General features: G+C 44.7%; 1 protein-coding gene across 2 annotated transcripts; it reads right to left on the bottom strand.

The window, feature by feature from the left end:
* Positions 1–7,181: 7,181 nt before the first annotated feature.
* QTRT2 (queuine tRNA-ribosyltransferase accessory subunit 2) lies at positions 7,182–17,535 on the bottom strand. 2 transcript variants are annotated; one of them, XM_088534118.1, is made up of 8 exons: positions 17,339–17,535; positions 16,842–16,897; positions 15,920–15,996; positions 13,289–13,498; positions 12,130–12,329; positions 9,705–9,856; positions 7,972–8,092; positions 7,182–7,478 (listed from the first exon to the last, which is right to left on the bottom strand). In XM_088534118.1, exons 1-8 carry the CDS (start codon positions 17,533–17,535, stop codon positions 7,217–7,219), a joined length of 1,275 nt encoding a protein of 424 aa, XP_088390244.1. In that variant the 3' UTR covers positions 7,182–7,216. The 2 variants fall into 2 exon arrangements, with proteins under 2 accessions (XP_088390244.1, XP_088390252.1); XM_088534126.1 differs by having other exon boundaries at positions 7,972–8,089.
* Between the last annotated feature and the right edge of the window lie 148 nt (positions 17,536–17,683).

The raw sequence follows: 17,683 nt of genomic DNA, 5'->3' as shown, positions 1-17,683 counted from the left end.
TGCTGTTTTTTAACCCTGACTGCAGGACCAGCTGGAAGATGAGAGGCGAGCAGTGATCTGGCGCTCTGCAAAGGAGCCTTCACCGCTGAAGAACCATGTACATTTTACAGGGAGCTCAGACCCCACAGGGTCCCTCTTGACCTCTAACTGCTCCTCGGGCTGCCACGTGGCAGCCCATCATGATGGTAGAGAGCACTTGAGGTGGGCACCTGGCTGCCAAAAGGCAAACAAAACAACTCACCCTGAGCAGCTCTTGGTCCCTCACTGCAGTAGCAAAGCAAGGCACCTCCATAGCTCACCACCACTCTTTGAAGACCACAGGTAATCATTTTCATTTAGGTTGCTACAGTGTAGTTGTCCTAACTGCCACTGCTCCTCACTTGGGTGTGAGATCTCTGCCACAAATAAGAGCCCCTGCAATTCTGGCCTGGAGCTGCAACAGCAAAAACTTGCAAAACCAGCCTAGAGAAGAAACTGTGAAACCATTTCCCTTGTCAGGGGCAGTCGCAGACCTGACAGACACTGGAGCAGGAGCTTTGAGGCAGGAGAGCACAGAGGTTCACTGGAGAGAAGGTCAGATGGGAATCCACGGGGAAAAAGCACCTTCTACGAAGCCAAGAAATAATGCAGGAGGTGGACTTCTCCAGCTGACACAGGCCCTGAGCTTGGCTGGTGTTGCTGCCTGGCTGGCGAGAGCTGCTTTCAGGCAGACAAGCAGCTCTGCTGTGTGGAGTCATTCTTGGAGGAAAATGGCTGCCCGATGAACCTGCCATACCAGACGTTGGAGTAAGCACGTGGCGCAGAACAAAAGGTTACTTTGAACCTGCCGCCTGAGGGAAGAGCGACAAAGCCTGATAACAACCAATCAGGAGAAAGGCTCTAGCCAATCAGATGAGACGGGAGCGTGTGCCCGTGGGAAAGGAACTGGTATATAAGGGACGGCTTTGTTTCAATAAACTGTTTTTTTCAGGTTGATTCACATTGGATTGTTCTGAGCCCATGGTTTTTCTCTCCTCACTGTTGAGCTCACTCCACCTTCTCTAGTGCTATGGGCAATCCACTCCCATGTGTGGGAAGCATCCCTTGGGTCTGCGTTACTGCAGTTCATCCAAGTGGGAGCGGGGTTTGCACCGCTGCTTCCCAGCACTTGTCCTCCCTTGGCAGCTGGGACCAGCACGACCACTCAGGTTGGCAGCTCATCTTAAGGGGACAACTTGACACAACATGTGTCTTGTCTGAGTTGCAAAATGAAGCCCTGTCACAGTGACTGGTACTGGCAGAATGTTTTTTTTGAATAATGCTTCTAACCAATGCCAGCAATGCTGGGAGGGAATGACAAGCTGCAGTCAGCAGATCTGGTGATGCTCAGAAAACTAGAAATGGGAATTCTGGACACCCAGAGGACTCTGCTATCTGGTTAGGTTGAGCCAAGTGTGTGAGGATTTGCTCATCAGAGATGACAGCTCCTGTAGCCTTCAGCTGCAACACTCTTGGTGGTGAGGAGTTTCGTCCCAGAGAAAAGGGCACGCCAGGTCTGTCTTAAACTTGCATGAGTACCCCAAATCTAAAATAACCATTCACTGAACAATTTAACTGAACTTCTCCTTATCTAATAGTAACAGTGGTTGGTATCTTATCATCTAATCTGCTGCTTTAGGATTAGAGGAAAGTTTATAAAGTTGCAGGCAGCTGGAGGTGTAAAGGGGTCATCCTCGACAGTGGTACTTCTTCAAAGTCAGTATCAACTGCTAGGTATATTTTGCTGAATTACATTGAACAGGAGCTAAAAGATGCATCCCTGACTAATCATCCCTTTCTCTGTCAAATGCCACTGATTCATTTTCCAACCAGCTAATCTCAGCTCAAGATTAATCACAGGCCACAGAGCAGCAGCTTTCCTCTTTCTGCTTTCATAGCATCATTCCTACCACCCTTCCTTGATTTCATATCACCTTACCTGCCAGATTGAGAACCCACCAGCTCTGACACTGTCCACACCTTCCTCTTTCTCCTGAGCCCAAGTGAGGAATCCTCCTGAGCCTCCTTAGTGCTTGTGGTCACACATCAGTGACTCTCTCCTTGCCAGCCACTAGTCACATCTCCTCTCCTAATGCCTCTGGAAATGTAAGGTAAAGGGAAAAAAATGCCCCTAGAGCCAAAGAAGAAAATGAACATAATTAAAAATTAATTTCAGTATAATGATTTAAGTATTCTAGCAAAACAGCACCAGGCTGTTCTATGTTTGGCAATGCAGGGAAGACCTTTTGGGTTCCCTGCCTTGGGAACTGTTGTCAGTTTTAATAAGTTTTCTCCTGCAGCTGTGAGCAATGCTAATTGAACAGTACAGTAAAGCCTGCCTGCTTCTCACTGGGCGGAAGCACATTTGCTGTAGGACCTTCTGTCACCCTGTGCTGCAGCTGAGGAGGAGAGGGATGTGAGATGCTGGTGGATCACTCACCTCATCACATCGCCGCTGAGAGGCAACAGCATTTCTGCCCAACTGCAAAGGAGATGCTTCAGAAAGACATTCAGGATGGCCAAGTCTCAGAGGTGAATCCAGCAGTCTCCACCAAGCCACAGGCCATAAGGCCACCAGCATTGCTCTTTAGCCTTTTGCTACAGCAGCCGTTGCTAAACTTTTTGAAACACAACAAAATGCTCATTCCTCCTCAAGACATTCATGAAACAGCGATGTAAAAAGGCACATGCCGGTGTCTTCGGCATCTCGAGTGTTGGCAATGCTAGCTGTGGGCATACGGCACAGCTCCTGGTCCTTTTTTCACTGGCTTTGCCAAATCCTAATCATCGTATTTGCTTTTGCTCCTTCCTCGCAGATGCTGCCCCTTCCTTGAAGATTATGCGTCTCTTCCAAGACATCAGCTGCTTGCCAGTCTCATATGTCCTGTTCCTTCTCAGTTCACCTAGCATCTGGCTTTCCTACAGAGTGGTTTTCAGCATATTCTCTGTCTTCCTCAATGAAAGGCAAGCTAGCCTTTCTCCTGAGAAAGAAGGGAGCAACAAGCATTAAGTGTTTTTTTTTTAAAGCCACTTTAATTCCATGGTTTGCAAAGTATGCCCAGTACCTCAGAAAGGCAGTCAACTCTAGAGTGGAAGGCATCAGATACACAGGATTGTAATGGGTCGAGAAATTCTGGCCAAGACCCTTGTAAGAACTCCTGTCTCCTGTGAAACTCTTCATTGGGCCATCGCATCTAAGCATCAGAAGCAGGATTGATGTCTAAGATCTTTTCTTGACCAACAAGCTGCAGCTCAAGCCTCTCTGGAATTACGAAGTGGTGAGATGTGTCCTTGTTTTGTGGTGCCACAGGCACGGACCAGTTTCGTTTCCCAGTTCACCAGCCATCTCCTTGGACTTGAAAAGCCTTTGCAGTGGCAGGAGAAGAAAAACAGAAAAATAGCTAATGCCAAGCTGCTTAATGGACTCAGATGCCTCCAGCTGACATTTCTTTGTATACTGCCCTGCCTCTTCTACATAGCAAATCTGGGAGCTGAAAAAGGCACATCAGAAGTGTGACGAAGACATCACATTCCATCATACTTTCAAACTTTGTTCCTTAATCGCTTAATGAAATTCAGAAAGATGTAGCAATAACCGGACAGGTCATTTGCATCAACCTGTGTGGCAGATCTTGCCTTCCCCAGCCCAATATGTAGAAAATGCATGCTCTGACAGAGGTCACTCACCCTGGCAACACCAACCAGGAATTCATGTCAGGAATAACAGGAAGTTTTGCTGCATGACGATGTTAATTGTTATTGTGTCAGCACTGGTTTTACTAATTTACAGCCAACTTCTCAAAGGGATTTAACTTCATTCTTTTTTTGTTTGAACAGTGCCATCATGCTTACAGAGCATGTGTAAGGAAGAGTGCTGGCATATGTTTGCACATCTTTAATAAGTTGAACAAGTAAGGGCTTCATTACCAGAAAAGAGATGAAGGTCCTGGTGAATTATGTAGATCATCCAAGACTACCACAAATAAAATCATTAAACTGGCCTGCACCATCATCTGTTTTGCGTACATCTCATATCACAGAGGCAGGCTCTCTGAAATTACTGAGAGGAAGGTTTAAACATTTTATTGATACTACTTTTTTGAAACAGCCCTTTGCCTGCCAAGTCAGGTCATGAATCAAAAAATCAACACGGCTCAGGAAAAAAAAAAAAAAAAAGCTATCCAGTGTTTAAAAGCACTTCTGAAACTTACCTAGAACTGAAAGCCCTAATAGGTTTAGAAATAAATTGAATACTCCACTGGAACATTTTCAGTCTTGAACAGCTCCTGCAATCCTTCACAGCCACAGCACAACAGATCTAAAAACTGGCAAATGAGGTTTGATGCAATTTGTCCTGGACACTGGGTCAGAAGAAGGGGACAGATGGAGAGGGTGCACGAATGGGGGAGGAGGTAACGTACCTGAAAGAAAGGAGAAAACAGTTTTGTGACGGACCAACTTGATTTTTTTTTCTCCCTCAATGCATTTTAAAGCTTATCTTTGAAACTTATGAAGGGAGTGCAATATTAAAATAGCTGTGAAAGTAGGTTATTGAGCTAAATGCTGATGAAGTGGTCAGAAAGGCACAGCACTTCCCATTTAACAAGGGGCCCTGCCACTCCTTCTCGCCACTAACAAGAACACCAAGGAGTTTTCTTAATTTAGGGGAAGGTTACACTAGAAGTTACTGAAAGTACCCCAGAATCTAATGTTTGTGTGCTGCCTCATCTTGCCCCTGCTCCTTTGGGGATGGAAGGCAGTCAAGGATATTTCTGAAGAGTTTTCTGTGCTAAGTTACCTTTACTTAGCACAGAAAACTTCTCACTTCTTATTCATTTCAATTTTTGCTTCTTCAGGAAAGGTGGAGAAGAAAATATATTTTTCTTTACACGTTAGGAAAATACTACTTTGAAAGAAATTAGATCTCTCCTTGGAAGAAGAAAACAAAAATTTTCTAGATTATCATGAAGAAGTTTACTTTTACAATGTGAGCTAGGAAGATTTAAAATGTTAACAGGATGACTGAAAACCTGTGTAAAGTGTAACACATCATTGTGGTTTCAGAGATGGGTAACTACAGTGGGAAAAATAAATGAAAACAATCCAACTCACTTGCGGCAGCTCATTACTGTGTTTGTTAAAGCCACTGAGCAGACAAGGCTTGTAGTTGATCAAATGAGATTTTTGCCCTATTAAAATGTGTGCAGTACACACACAAACACTATGTAGGGAACTGTAACAAAATCATTGATTGTTATGGCTGGAGAGTGAATAGGAATACAAAGATTTGAGGAGAAGGTTGAGAAGGAAAAGTGGAAGGGTCATGAAGGAGGACGCTTGCTGAAGGCACATAGATTAGCAAGCCATGAAGAACCCAGTCTATCTGCATGTTGCTTTCAGGACACCCAGGCTGGGACAAAGATGATGGATAAATCCTAATGACTCCTAGAAGCCAGAAGGATGGAGAGACCCATCATAGCTAGTTCCCTACACATACCAAATTGCACCTCCAAAATCAGCCACAGGGCTATGAACAGGAACAACTCAAGCAGGTTAAGGAGGACACAAAAACTGGTTAGCATCCCTTCTCTGTGAAGGGATAAAAAAAAAAAAAAAAAAAGGATAAAAAGGGATAAAAAGAAGTCATAAAATTTATGCAGTTTCTGTGATTGAATTAATCACCTCTAATCTCAACTTCAAGACAACACTCAAGCAGTCCTTGCATTTTTTTTTTCTTGATGTAGTACAATAGATTGGGTAAGACTAAAAGTAGAAGTGATCAACACCATTTTATCTGCAGAGAAAACAGGTATGCACAAAGAGTGCTGACTGGCAAGCTCTTTCCCTGTGGCAGAGGCATCCTGATGCAAGACATTACAATTTAAAAACAATAGCATTAATGGGTAAGAATGAATTGCAGACCAATCCCTAATTGCTTTAAGGCCAAAAACTGTTGTACTTTTCAAAGCTTAATTCACACTCTTGTGGGGAGAGGAGGCGAGTCTAACATTTCCATTACAGTTATGGCTTTGTAGTGCCTGATAGAGGCTCCTTCACAGTGATGGGATCCTCATGGGGACAGGGTCACTGTCCTCCATCAGGCTGCTGCTAGATCAAGTTGCCCAGAGAGATCTTGAGCACTGCGCTCAAACTCAGCTCTGTCACACACCACGAAGAAGCAGTTTTATGAATAAGAACAATTTTTATTGTTGCTTTGTAACATAAAGACAGAATAAAAAGGAATGTGACATAACTAAACAAGATTTTAAAATAAGGAGGCACTTTTTTTTCCTCTAAATGCCTTTTCCTATGATTTCCACAGATCCTTCTCACACAAACACTTGCATGGTCTGCTATGATAAAACAGTAAGAACAGCATATTAGTTATCACCCACACACTAATGTGGGAGTGAAATCTTAGTTCATGATGTGGAAGGGCACAGAGTCAAAAAACAAACAAACAAAAAACAAAACAAAACAAAACAACAAAAAAAACACACCTCTAAAGCAGGACATTATTCAAACACTTTCTTTTCTTTCCGGCTCTAATGCCCCAGACTAGGATCCCTAAGGCAAAGCCTGGCTGAGTTGGATGGCCTCTACCTGTCCCAGAAAACATCCTGCACTATATGTGGCTTGAGAGAGAAGCACTCGTATGGTCCTACATGCCTCAAAAAACCCAGTACTTCCACTCCTTTCTCTCCAGGGACACTGATGCTGACAATGCTCACAAGGAGAAGCGTGTTAGATTGTGGTAGGATCTCTCATCAAGGAGCTGCATGATGGAGACCCCATCATTGGGATTTTCTGGAAACAAACAAACAGACAACATGGAATACCCCTTGAGGCTGGAATGAGAGTCCCAAGCAGCTGCTGAGCATCCTGTCAGGCAGCTGGATTCATTTTAAGTAAATGCCTTGATTCTTCCTCAATCCTATGTTTTTCCATCCCAAAACCCAGCAGTGCATAACTGAAAATAAAGCTGTCTTGTGAGCTGTTCAGCTCCTCCATATCCCCAAATGCAACAGCCCATTAACTGAAGAGTGCTCTTGAATAAGAACACCTTTCCCTCATGAAGGGAGAATTTAACAGCCTAGCAGGCCCAAGTGGCCCTGCTGGAAGTCCAGGTTACAAAGTCCCATTGCACAAGGGTGAAACCCCCCTTGGCAGATTCTTCTTCTCTCGGTCTTCTTTGAGCTCACTGGCCTGGCTTTGCGTTTGCTGGACCTTGGAGTGCCTGCCTGCAGATCAGCTCTTTCAGCTGCTCCAGTTTATTGTCTCTTAGGGCATCTCGAATGGCACCGAAAAAGCTGAAGTAGTGCTGGAAGTTGTGCATCATGAGCAGGATGCCAGCCAAGAGCTCATTGGTCACCAGGAGGTGATGGACGTAGGCTCGAGTATGTCGCTGGCAGCAGTAACAGGTGCATCCTTCCAGCAAGGGCCCAAAATCCTCCTGGTACCTACGGAGGAAGGAGCACTGGCTATCATGAAAAACATGACATGTTCAAGCAATAAAGAGTACCCACAGTTACTACATAGCCTTTGCAGGGACCTGAGGCCCAAAGTCCCCAGGGCCTGAGTCCCAGTGTTGTAGGATGGGTTGATATCCAACCCACTGGGGACATGAAGGGCTCAAAATGAACACAGGAACAAAATGATCCTCAGACAGCCTTTGATAAGCTTCTGACCAAGTGTTTCTGCTGCTACAGGGTCCAGAAAACCCCTGGCACTGGGCCAGGCAATTGATGGTGCTCTCCCTCGTACACTGTTGCCCGATACCAAGCTAGAACACTTCCCATGACTTTCCATTCAATGCCCAGAAACAACTTTTTCCTATCCTTTTATGTTTTGTGAGTCTCCCATCCAGCTACTGACCATATGCAACTGAACACAGAGGAGAAGACCCTCATATTTAGTGAAACAACTGCAGATACCCTTCTCAAAGCCACATACCTTTTGTCCTTCAGGGAGATCTCAAATGGTGTTATTTCGGGGTCAGTCCCGGAGAATTCATCCTTGTCTTTTTCAGCATGGTTTTCCCCTGGGTCCTGGACCCCGTTTTGATTTAAAACTGCTTAAAAATAAAAAGCCACAGGGGTCGAGAGAAAACTTAGAAACCTGACACTAGATACTTCCTGCTACTCTCTTGCCACAAGTTTCCATCTCCTTCCCAAACAAACCATTTTCATTTAATTACCACAGATTACTTGAGACAAAAAGTCTTATATCATCAAAACGGAAAGAGACAAGGGGAAACTGATCCACTAAACCTAGGAGCTAGAAGTGAAACAGTAGAACAACTTTTTGCTCTCTGCTGAGCTGAATATCAAAAAATACCAACAAATATCAAAATATCAAAAGAAAATACCAAAAATATTTTCAACCTGAACTTCATGCTAAAAAGAATGCAACTACCTGAACAGATTTTTGATTTTCTTGAGACTTTGTTAGAAAAGATGGGCAACTCATCTGTATTCAGTCATTCTACTTCCCATGCTGTGATCAGGCTGAGATTGATTTTTTTTTTTTTTGAACAGCTGATATCATGAGGCTGGTAGCCCTGATGCAGAAGATATAGATTCCATATCTGCCTTTCCACTAGTCTAGCTTAATTTTTTTTAAAAAAGTCATCCCATAATTTTGCAGGTTTGCATTGTTTTAGGCTTGTTCTTAAGTAGGGGATACCTCTGGCAACATTAATATTATTGCTGTTTGCACAGCAATACTACTACTGAGTGTTACACAATCTATTGAGTGTTACACAGACACAGAACAAATATGGTTCCTATGTCTAGTTTTAAAACTAGAATTCTCATTTTAAAAATAAGGTGAGACTTTTAAAAATAAGGTTTTTAAAACAAGGTAAAGAACACCAAAAAGGTTTTGTGTTTTTTTTTCTTTTTTTTTACAAGGGGTGTCGAGCACAAAGAAACAGGTTGTTCTATCCTGTTCAGCTGACTTTGAGTGATCCAAGCGCAAAAAGGCACTAGGGTCTACTTGGAATGCAAAATGTAAAATTAAGTCCACAAATAGATGAAGAGGTGTGCTTGAAACACATTTGACAAGTCTCATTTAAGCATCTATTTTATATCATAATGAATTATAAACATCGTATCATTGTTCTGATAGTAACTAATAAACATAAGTACAAGAGGAAAGCTGTCCAAAGAAGCAGGACTCCTAACTTTAGTGAGCTAGAAAGGGGAAGGAATTTCAAAAATATGTTATTAAAACAGATTCAGGCAGTTCTAAGCACCAGGTATCTTAGATTCCCCACTTAAATAGGTCCAGCTTTCACTGCTAAGGGTAACAGAAGGTTGGCCAATTGTGTCAAACAAGCAGATTGTTGGGAGTTGATAAATGCAGTTAAGCCCATAAATACCTCTGTTCAAGAAGCATTTGAGAAGTAAGTATATTTTGGCTAACCAAAAACTCGGATTTCAGACTGAGGCCTCAAATTCTCTTCAGCTTCTCTTCTCTTCTCTTTCCTCCCAAAATATGCACCCTTCAAGAACACCACTTGACAGAGGTAATCCATTTTTGCAGTTGTTGCCGCACTTGATTTCAAGGACAAAAGTCAACCACTACAACAGAAGATTCTTCTAAAGCATCAACTACGCTTAGCACAAAACCAGCTGATTCAGTCAGGACTATACTGAGCACTTAAAGACCACCGAGAACCTTACCTGCTGCTTCAGGATTGGGGTGGCAGTCATAGCTGAAAGACAAGGCACAGCCTCGCTCTGTTACCTGGAAGGGGAAGAAGCTCTCAAAAATGTCCACTCCTCTTTCTATACACTCAAGCACCTCATCTGGTTTGCCTATCCCATGGATGATTCTGTAAGAGAAGCACCAAAGAGAATTAAAGCATTCTGGGTAGAAACAAGCTGGTATCTCAAGGAAAAAAGCATACGTACTTGTGCTGGATTCAACAACGATCACTCAGATTGCTGATCACTTCCATTTCCCACCATCAGTTTACCCAGCAGATGGCAAGTGTTTATTCCCCCATCTTGGCAGACAGCACTACAGCACTAACCCATCATTTACCAAGGAAAACCTCATTGTGCTCATTCTGTGTGAAGTGATTTAGTTTCTTTTACATCCACATAAATGTGTTCGAGTTCAAGATTCACCTAACACACCTTAGTTATGTTTGCCCCTGTAGTGACTACCAGTTTCCAGATACAGGGATTGGTAGCTGTTAGAAGAGTTTTAGACTTCATTATGAGTAGCAGTAAATGGCAGGTCAAAAGCGTTTCAGGCGACAACCATATTGGACAAAACTTGGAGGCCTGCCTGGAGGAGGATGCACTATTGAGAAATGATTTTGGAAAAGGAAAAGCTTCCTTGCCTTGTTTCTTCCTGCCTCTCTCCAGACTACATGCTCAAACGCACCTTTCCACTCATATTGGTGTCCTTTATTCTCCAAATAATGCCTCCAACTCTCCAGAGTAAATGATTTACCCAGTAGCCTGGGATGCAACATCTTCTGGGACGTGGCATTAAGGGCCAAGAGGAGCCCAGCTGGATCGTCTTTTAACAGAGCCCCTGCTTTAAGCCCAATTTTGCTGACAGCTTCCCCAAAGATGGGTGAAGCAGGAAAGAACAGAGCAGCACCTTCTCTCCCACAGGTGTGTGGCTGTGCTGCAAGCAATAAAAGCTAATGTAGGGCAATGATCTAAACAGATAATAAGCAAAATACACAGGGGCTGATAAATGAAGTCACAAGATGCCATTTTCAGTCACTTTTCTAAGTTCCCCCATTAAACTGATGAGCACACAGCATGGATGGGAGAAGATTTACAGCATGAGTTTCTCATGTTTCATTTTCCCACAGAAGGACCAAAATGATACCCAATAGTTAAAGAGAGTAGCTCTGCACATATGATCAAAACCCTGAATAAAACTTGTATTTCTATAGATAAGGACAAAGATTCAAACTTGCAAATGTTTTGCTGCTACTGGAGTCAAAAATAATTCTGCCGCAAGACTTCAGCATCTTGAGATCTGAAAGAACTGTAAAAAACACTTTCATACAATCATTTCACCATCAAAGCAGCCATTTCTTGGGTAAAATACATTTTTTTTTGTCTTCTGAAGATTTCCACACTGGGGCAGAACACAGCTGCAAAATAGCTTCTCCAGCCAAAGCAGCCTGGGCAATTTATGAGAGCAAGCTGTCTGAAATGCACGTAAGGCTGTGCAAGATCCCGTAAGGCTAACCAGCTTTCTCCTTACAGAGAGGTCAGGAACACTTGCCTTAGTCAGACAAGCAAAATATTTGATAGATGAGGCAATGCACTGGTAGCCACTGGGGTCAGCTGAGCAGACTGGCCTCTAATGCTCCTAGGGGGACCTTTCTAAAGGGGCTCAGTTAGACAAGATGCAGAAACACAGCAAACCTCCTAGTTGTCAGGAAAATTCAAACTCCAGGCACTGGTAAGGATGAACAAAAGGGAACATCAGACACATGCTTTGGAATTTAATTTCCTTTTTAACACTATTAAGCTGGAACAGTGCTCAGCTAGCAGAGGGCAGCACACCTACAGAGAGAAAACTGAGGACAAGTCAGTCTCTCCAAGAGATGGAGAGAAAAACACCTATCCAAGAACAGTAGTAACAGAAGCAGCAAGAGCAATCCTGAACACAAAGCCAGGAAGCTTAACCCAATGCTAACAATTCTCCCACCTCTGAACCACTAGCAGTCATTAGCACACTTTTTTTTTCTTTTTTTTGGGAAGTTTTCAGTTGCTATCAATCATTTGTAAGAGTTAAATACTGTTCCAACTGTCCAGGCTCTGGTATGGATCAGATGGGCACTAACAACCACTCAGAAAATATACTACAAATAACATACTATGCCCATCTAAACAGAGCACACACTCTGAATTCAAACATGAGGAATACTTACATCCACACTGGGAGCACAGGTCAGTGCTGTTTACAGCTAAAAACTGAAACGAGGGCTGAAGTCTGCAGCCTGAAGTGGCAGAGGCCACACAGCCTGGCACTTGCATGGTGCTGTGCATGAGAATGGCTATTTCCTACAGCACTGTCTCCTCATATACTCGAATGATGGATGATTTGGCATGTCACTCCATAACTCACCTCGGTTTGTCCTCTGGCAGCTCTGCGGTGACAGAAGCTATCAGATTCAACTTGGTCTCCTTGGCCATGGCATGTCCCTGGAAGCCATCTAGCAGAAATCCGCCCACGGGCCGCTTGGCCGTCTCCCTGGCCGACCGAAGCCTCTCCTCCAAGACATCTCCACCTTCAATTGCCCCAATCATTACGCTTCCTTGTAGCTCCTGGTCCAGAAGAAAGCTACAAGTGTTAGAGAACACACTGCCATAGGCACCCAAAAGCATCTCCTCGCTTCCTTAAACCTCACTTTCCACGGAAACTTTCAGAGCTACAGTGTTTCACCCCAAGTAGCATGAGCCTCCACACAAAACAGTGAAGTCCAGGTGTAACACAGAAATGGCATTAAGACAGATCAGACTCTGCTCCTGACATTAAATCCCTGAGATTTAATTAAACCCCTGAGAATTTTGCATTGTTCTGCCCACCTCCCTACAGAAGGCAGTAACTACAGATCATCTTTGAATGTTGCCCTTTGTCAACGTCTCTCAGCACTACAGGAACACAAGGTGCTTCAGCAGAATGCAAAGCAGATTTTATTAGCCAGGCTGCCAGACACCAGGGCTCACAACGAATTGCTTTTCAAGGGATAATAATATAGCTTCAGTCACACACACGCTCCTTGTCACTACAGACCCAGATATGTCCCCTTTCATCAGAAGGGAATGATATCTCAGCACTGCTGGAGGAAAGAAGGAACAGCACTGGCAAGCCCTGGCAAGCCCCTCGCACCTGCTACTGGGGGTACTTAGAGCAAATCAAATCTCTAAAGTGTCAGAGCATGAGTTCTCTCCATCAGAATGAGATCCTGCTTTGGTCAGGTATGTGGCACGAAGGTAAGTGAAAAACATCCCCTTGAATCCAAAAGCAGAATAAAATAACACGCAGCACCTCTCAACTGATAGAGAAATGTACTGTGCAGCAGGAGACAAGGGGTAAGGGAAGAAAGTGGCAGAAAATGAGGGCGCTGTGCTACTGATGCCTCCACCAAGACTGGATGCTGGGCATCCCCTGATAACGTGTGACAACATTTCTTACCAAATCACATCCTTGAGCTGGCCCGGGGTGCAATACAGATCGAAAAGCAGCTTCCTTGCAGCTCCTACAGATATTTTCAGGTCCTTACCGGTGATTTCTCCAGTAGCTGGAGGCATTCATCCAGGAAGGAAAGAGACCTATCCACAGATTTCTTGGCTCGTTTCCTTCCGACTTCCCCAGAAATGGTGTCTCCATCAGAGATGCACTGAAACCAATCTGGCTTGATGGCACGTTGCATGTCCATGAACTTAGAAGCTGTCACTTCCATGCGTCCTGAAGTCCCCCACAGGGACACTGCCTGTCAAGGAAGAACAGGGATGAAAGTTTGTGGCAAAGGTTGACAGACCTTGAGGGTCAAAAGACAGGAGAGGTCTACTAAAACACCAGACACAGAAATATAATACACTGGAATAAGCTCTCCAGGAGCCCTTGGCAAAAGGAAAGAGATTAGTGGCTGATTTGTGATTTCTGGGGTGTTCTTTGATGAAACCATTACACACACACACTTCTCTCTGAGCGACAAAGATGATTAAGGGACTGGAACATCTATTGTATGAGGAAAGACTAAGCGAGCTGGCCTGTTTAGCCTGGAGATGATTCAGAGGGGATCTGATCAACATGTTCAAGTACCTTAGGAGTGAATGTAGGGAGGATGGAGCCAAACTTTTCTCTGTGGTGGCCAGTCATAGGACGAGGGGGCAATGGGTGTAAGTTGAAACATAGGAAGTTTAATCTGCATGTGAGGAAGAATTTCTTTACTGTGAGGGTGACAGAGCCCTGGAACAGGCTGCCCAGAGATGTTGTGGAGTCTCCTTCTCTGGAGATCTTCCAAACCCACCCCGATGCCACCCTGTGGCTCTAGGTACTCTGTCTCTGCTTGAGCAGGGCGGGGTTGGACTAGATGATCTCTAGAGGTCCCTTCCAACCACAACCATTCTGTGATTCTCCCTTTTTCCCTTTGGGCATCTTCCCTTTCACACATAATGACTACTTAAGGGTGCTGGGGAGTCAAGAGAGTACACCTGGCCTATGAAAGCCCAAATTAGTAGAAGCTAAAAGCAATAAATATTTAATTCCTCTCAAACTTGTATTGTCACTCTATGAGCGGCCACAAAGACTGGCTGCAAGAAGAATATTCTGACTAATATTCTGTCTACAGAAACACTATGCCACAAAAATGCCAGAAGGAATGAACTAATTCCTCTCCTGAGCCGTGAAGCCTCATAATCTGCATGAGTAGGTAACTGCATGCATTTAAAGCACACAGACGCACAGGGAAAAACAGAAGCACATTACACAGTTTGAGCTAAGCAAATAGTATTATTTTCGATCTCAAATCCAATCACTCCAGAAAAGACTGGAATACTGTGTGGATAAGAAACATACAACCTCTAAATCCATCAAGCTAAAAAATAGCAGATATTCTTTGGAAATGTAAAAAAAAATTAAGTTTCTCCACAGGCTTTCTATTTTGTGCACAGATATGGGTTCCATCTTCCATCATTATCCCCATATTAGAGCTAGACAAAAGCAATTGTGCATGGTGGTTAAGTTAGATGAACACATCTGGACTAACAATTCACTTACTGGAATTCAGAAGCTACCATCTTTCATCCTATTCTCTGCATGTGCAGCATGACAGCTCCTTCTGGTACATTTCTGTTAGTCTTGTGACACTGTGGTGCAAAACTTTAAGTCTGGGCTTGAGTCATTCAGAAGCTAGTTCTTTGTGTTTGCAAACCCATTAGTGATTTAAGTTGGGAAAGGGTTTTAAACAAATCAGAAATATAAAAGTGTTACAGGGACTTTTTTGTAGGTTGAGAGTTTAAACGAATTCTCTTGGCATAGGCCAGAGACCAGATTAAACAATTATTTATCAAGAAATCACCTATTTCTTTGTTTTCTCAGGATACCAGTCAAAAGGATTGCGCAACTACAATGTATGACAGTCCATCCATCTCTCCTATTACGTTTGGCCCTCACCAATTAATTTTAACTAAATTGGAATAAGACAGAGACAGACAGAAAGACAGATAAAAATCTGTAATCACATTTCCGTAAGTCTCCCATAAAAAAGTAGCAACCCCAAAGGAAGAGACCCCCAAAATGCAGCAGCTGTATAGTGTTCTGCAGCAGCATGCTGATCAGTCACTATCTGCTATCTCCTAGATGTTGAGGGTGTAAAGGAGCAGCTGGGGAAGGTAGGAACCGGCAGAGACCTGTAAAACTACCTACTTCTGGGTTGCTGAGCCACTTTTCTGTAGAAGTGTTATTTTCTTCCCCTTTGTGGACCTCTAGTGAATTGTAAAAACAGACACATAGGGTTTGATTTTATTGTTTATCAGTATCAGCTTACAGTAATCACTGTAAGCTTGTTCGACCCATAAGTCAAGACATGCACATTTCCTGTTACCACTACATATGAACCAAAACAACATCAAAGCCCAGAGCTCTCATTCCTCTCCGAATTGACCCATGGCTGTTGAGAAACCTGAGAACAAACTTCCAAGTAAGAAAATGTCCAGCTTTATAAAGTTGGAGGTACGAGCTTGTAAACTACATTTCTCTTTGTGTAGGGAGTTATTTTGCTTATTTTTCTAAATGCACGAACATCACCTTGTGGCAGTCTCAGCACACCCACAGAGAAGAGTGAGGCAGAGTGGCAGTTTTCTTATAGGAACTTAGAGTGAAGTCTTTCAAGTCTTCACAATGGATATACCTTGTTGGTGTTGTAGCCAGAGGGACAGGGGGCAACTGGATCTTGCAGGGAGCAGTACAGCACTGTGTCCGGCATGCCTGGGAATAAACAGAAAGACCCAGAGGAGAGTTTTAGGAATAAAAAAAGTAGCTAATGCCAAGACTTGGTATATAAATACACAAAAGGGAATAAGTGCACACCCACAAATAGGCATATGTGTTTTTCTGCAGGACTGACAAAGAAAGATATTGCTCACTTGAGTGCTCAGCAGCAAAGACACATTTTTGCTCCAGCTTTATTAAGCGCAAGGAGGAGAGGGCAGCAAGGAGGCAAACCGTAAAATAAAACCCTCTGATTCTACAAGCTACAGAGGACCTTTGAGATTGTAGTTTATGCTTCTTGTTGATTAACACTCCTCCCAGCATCATTTGTCAGACACAACTGCTGATTCACTTGACCACTCAACTGATGTGCTGAGGAAGTCACAGAATCCTTAAGGTTGGAAGGGACCTCTAGGGATCATCTAGTCGAACTCCCCTGCACACACAGGGTCACCTACAGCACGTGGCACAGAATTGTGGCCAAGTGGCCCTTGGAGTTCGTCAGAAATGGAGACTCCACAACCTCTCTGGGCAGCCTGTTCCAGTGCTCCGTCACCCTCACTGCTATGCGACATTCAACAAGCTAAACTGACAAAATGTCTCAGGCCTAAGACTTTAAAGTAAGGACATCATCCTCGTTAGATTAGACACTTTAAATGTCATACAGTATGTCTCAATGCCACACAGTCTTCCCTTCACAAACAGTCACTGCAGTTGTGGGGTGGGGGAATTTTCAAATCATCTTGAACAAATAAACTGTTGCCACTTCAGTCAAAGCTTCTTTAAATTTGGGTGCCCAGTGCATCTCCGTGGAAACACATGCAGAGACACAAGCACATTACCTATAAACTTTGCAGCTCCTTCTTTGTATTCCTCCAGGACCTCATGAATTTCCGCCCTGATCCAGACACAGAAACACAGTCACTAAGCAAACAAATATCCAGAAAATTAGGTGCCTGCATAACCACAGTTTCCTTTCCCATACTTTCACGTTGCCTGAATTTGGGCTGGGTTTGGTGCCAAGCACAACCCCCTGGCCAGCAGGGACTAGCACAACTCTGCAGCAGAGGCTCGGGGCTCAACAAGCAGAGCTTACAGATGCGATAGCAGCAATTCTGTGGCCAAACGGTCAGTGTTTCCCCACAGCGAGCAGGCCGCATTGGGGGACCTAAGGCCCTCATGTGAGGCAGGTAGCAGGAGGCGCAGCAGGGAGGCGGCGCCTCTAACACGCGTATAATCCTTTACAGCGCCAGCTTTCCCCCTCGACGCCCCATTTTAGACACCAGCCGTTGAGAGCGGCGGTTTTGGAGCCCCCCCCCGGTCCCCGCCGCTCACTCACATGGCGGGCAGGGCGAGCTGCGCCACAGCGGGCAGGCCGCGCACGGCGCGCAGCGTGTCGCGGGTGAGGTGGGGCGCCGAGCCGCAGCGCGTGTAGAGCACGCAGCCCGGCAGCGCCAGCGCCGCCGCCGCGCCGCGGCCCAGCCCGCCCAGCACGCCCAGCCGCCCGCCGCCCGCGCCGCGCAGCTCCAGCCGCATCGCCTTCTCCGTCCCACGCCGCCGCCGCTGCGCGGCCCTTCCCGCGGCCCGTAACAGCGCCCGCCACAGCCCCAATCAGCTCCCGCCACGCCATTGGCACGCGACGCCGTCGCCATGGTGAAACAGCGCGGGGCACTGTGGGTGCGGC

This window comes from Tinamus guttatus, unplaced genomic scaffold, assembly GCF_059628265.1.
Source record: "Tinamus guttatus ecotype Peru unplaced genomic scaffold, ASM5962826v1 Tinamus_guttatus_pri_ptg000035l, whole genome shotgun sequence".
NCBI classification, from domain to species: domain Eukaryota; kingdom Metazoa; phylum Chordata; class Aves; order Tinamiformes; family Tinamidae; genus Tinamus; species Tinamus guttatus.
The sequence above is the reverse complement of the archived record's forward strand: the minus strand, read 5'-3'. Positions and strand labels throughout refer to the sequence as shown.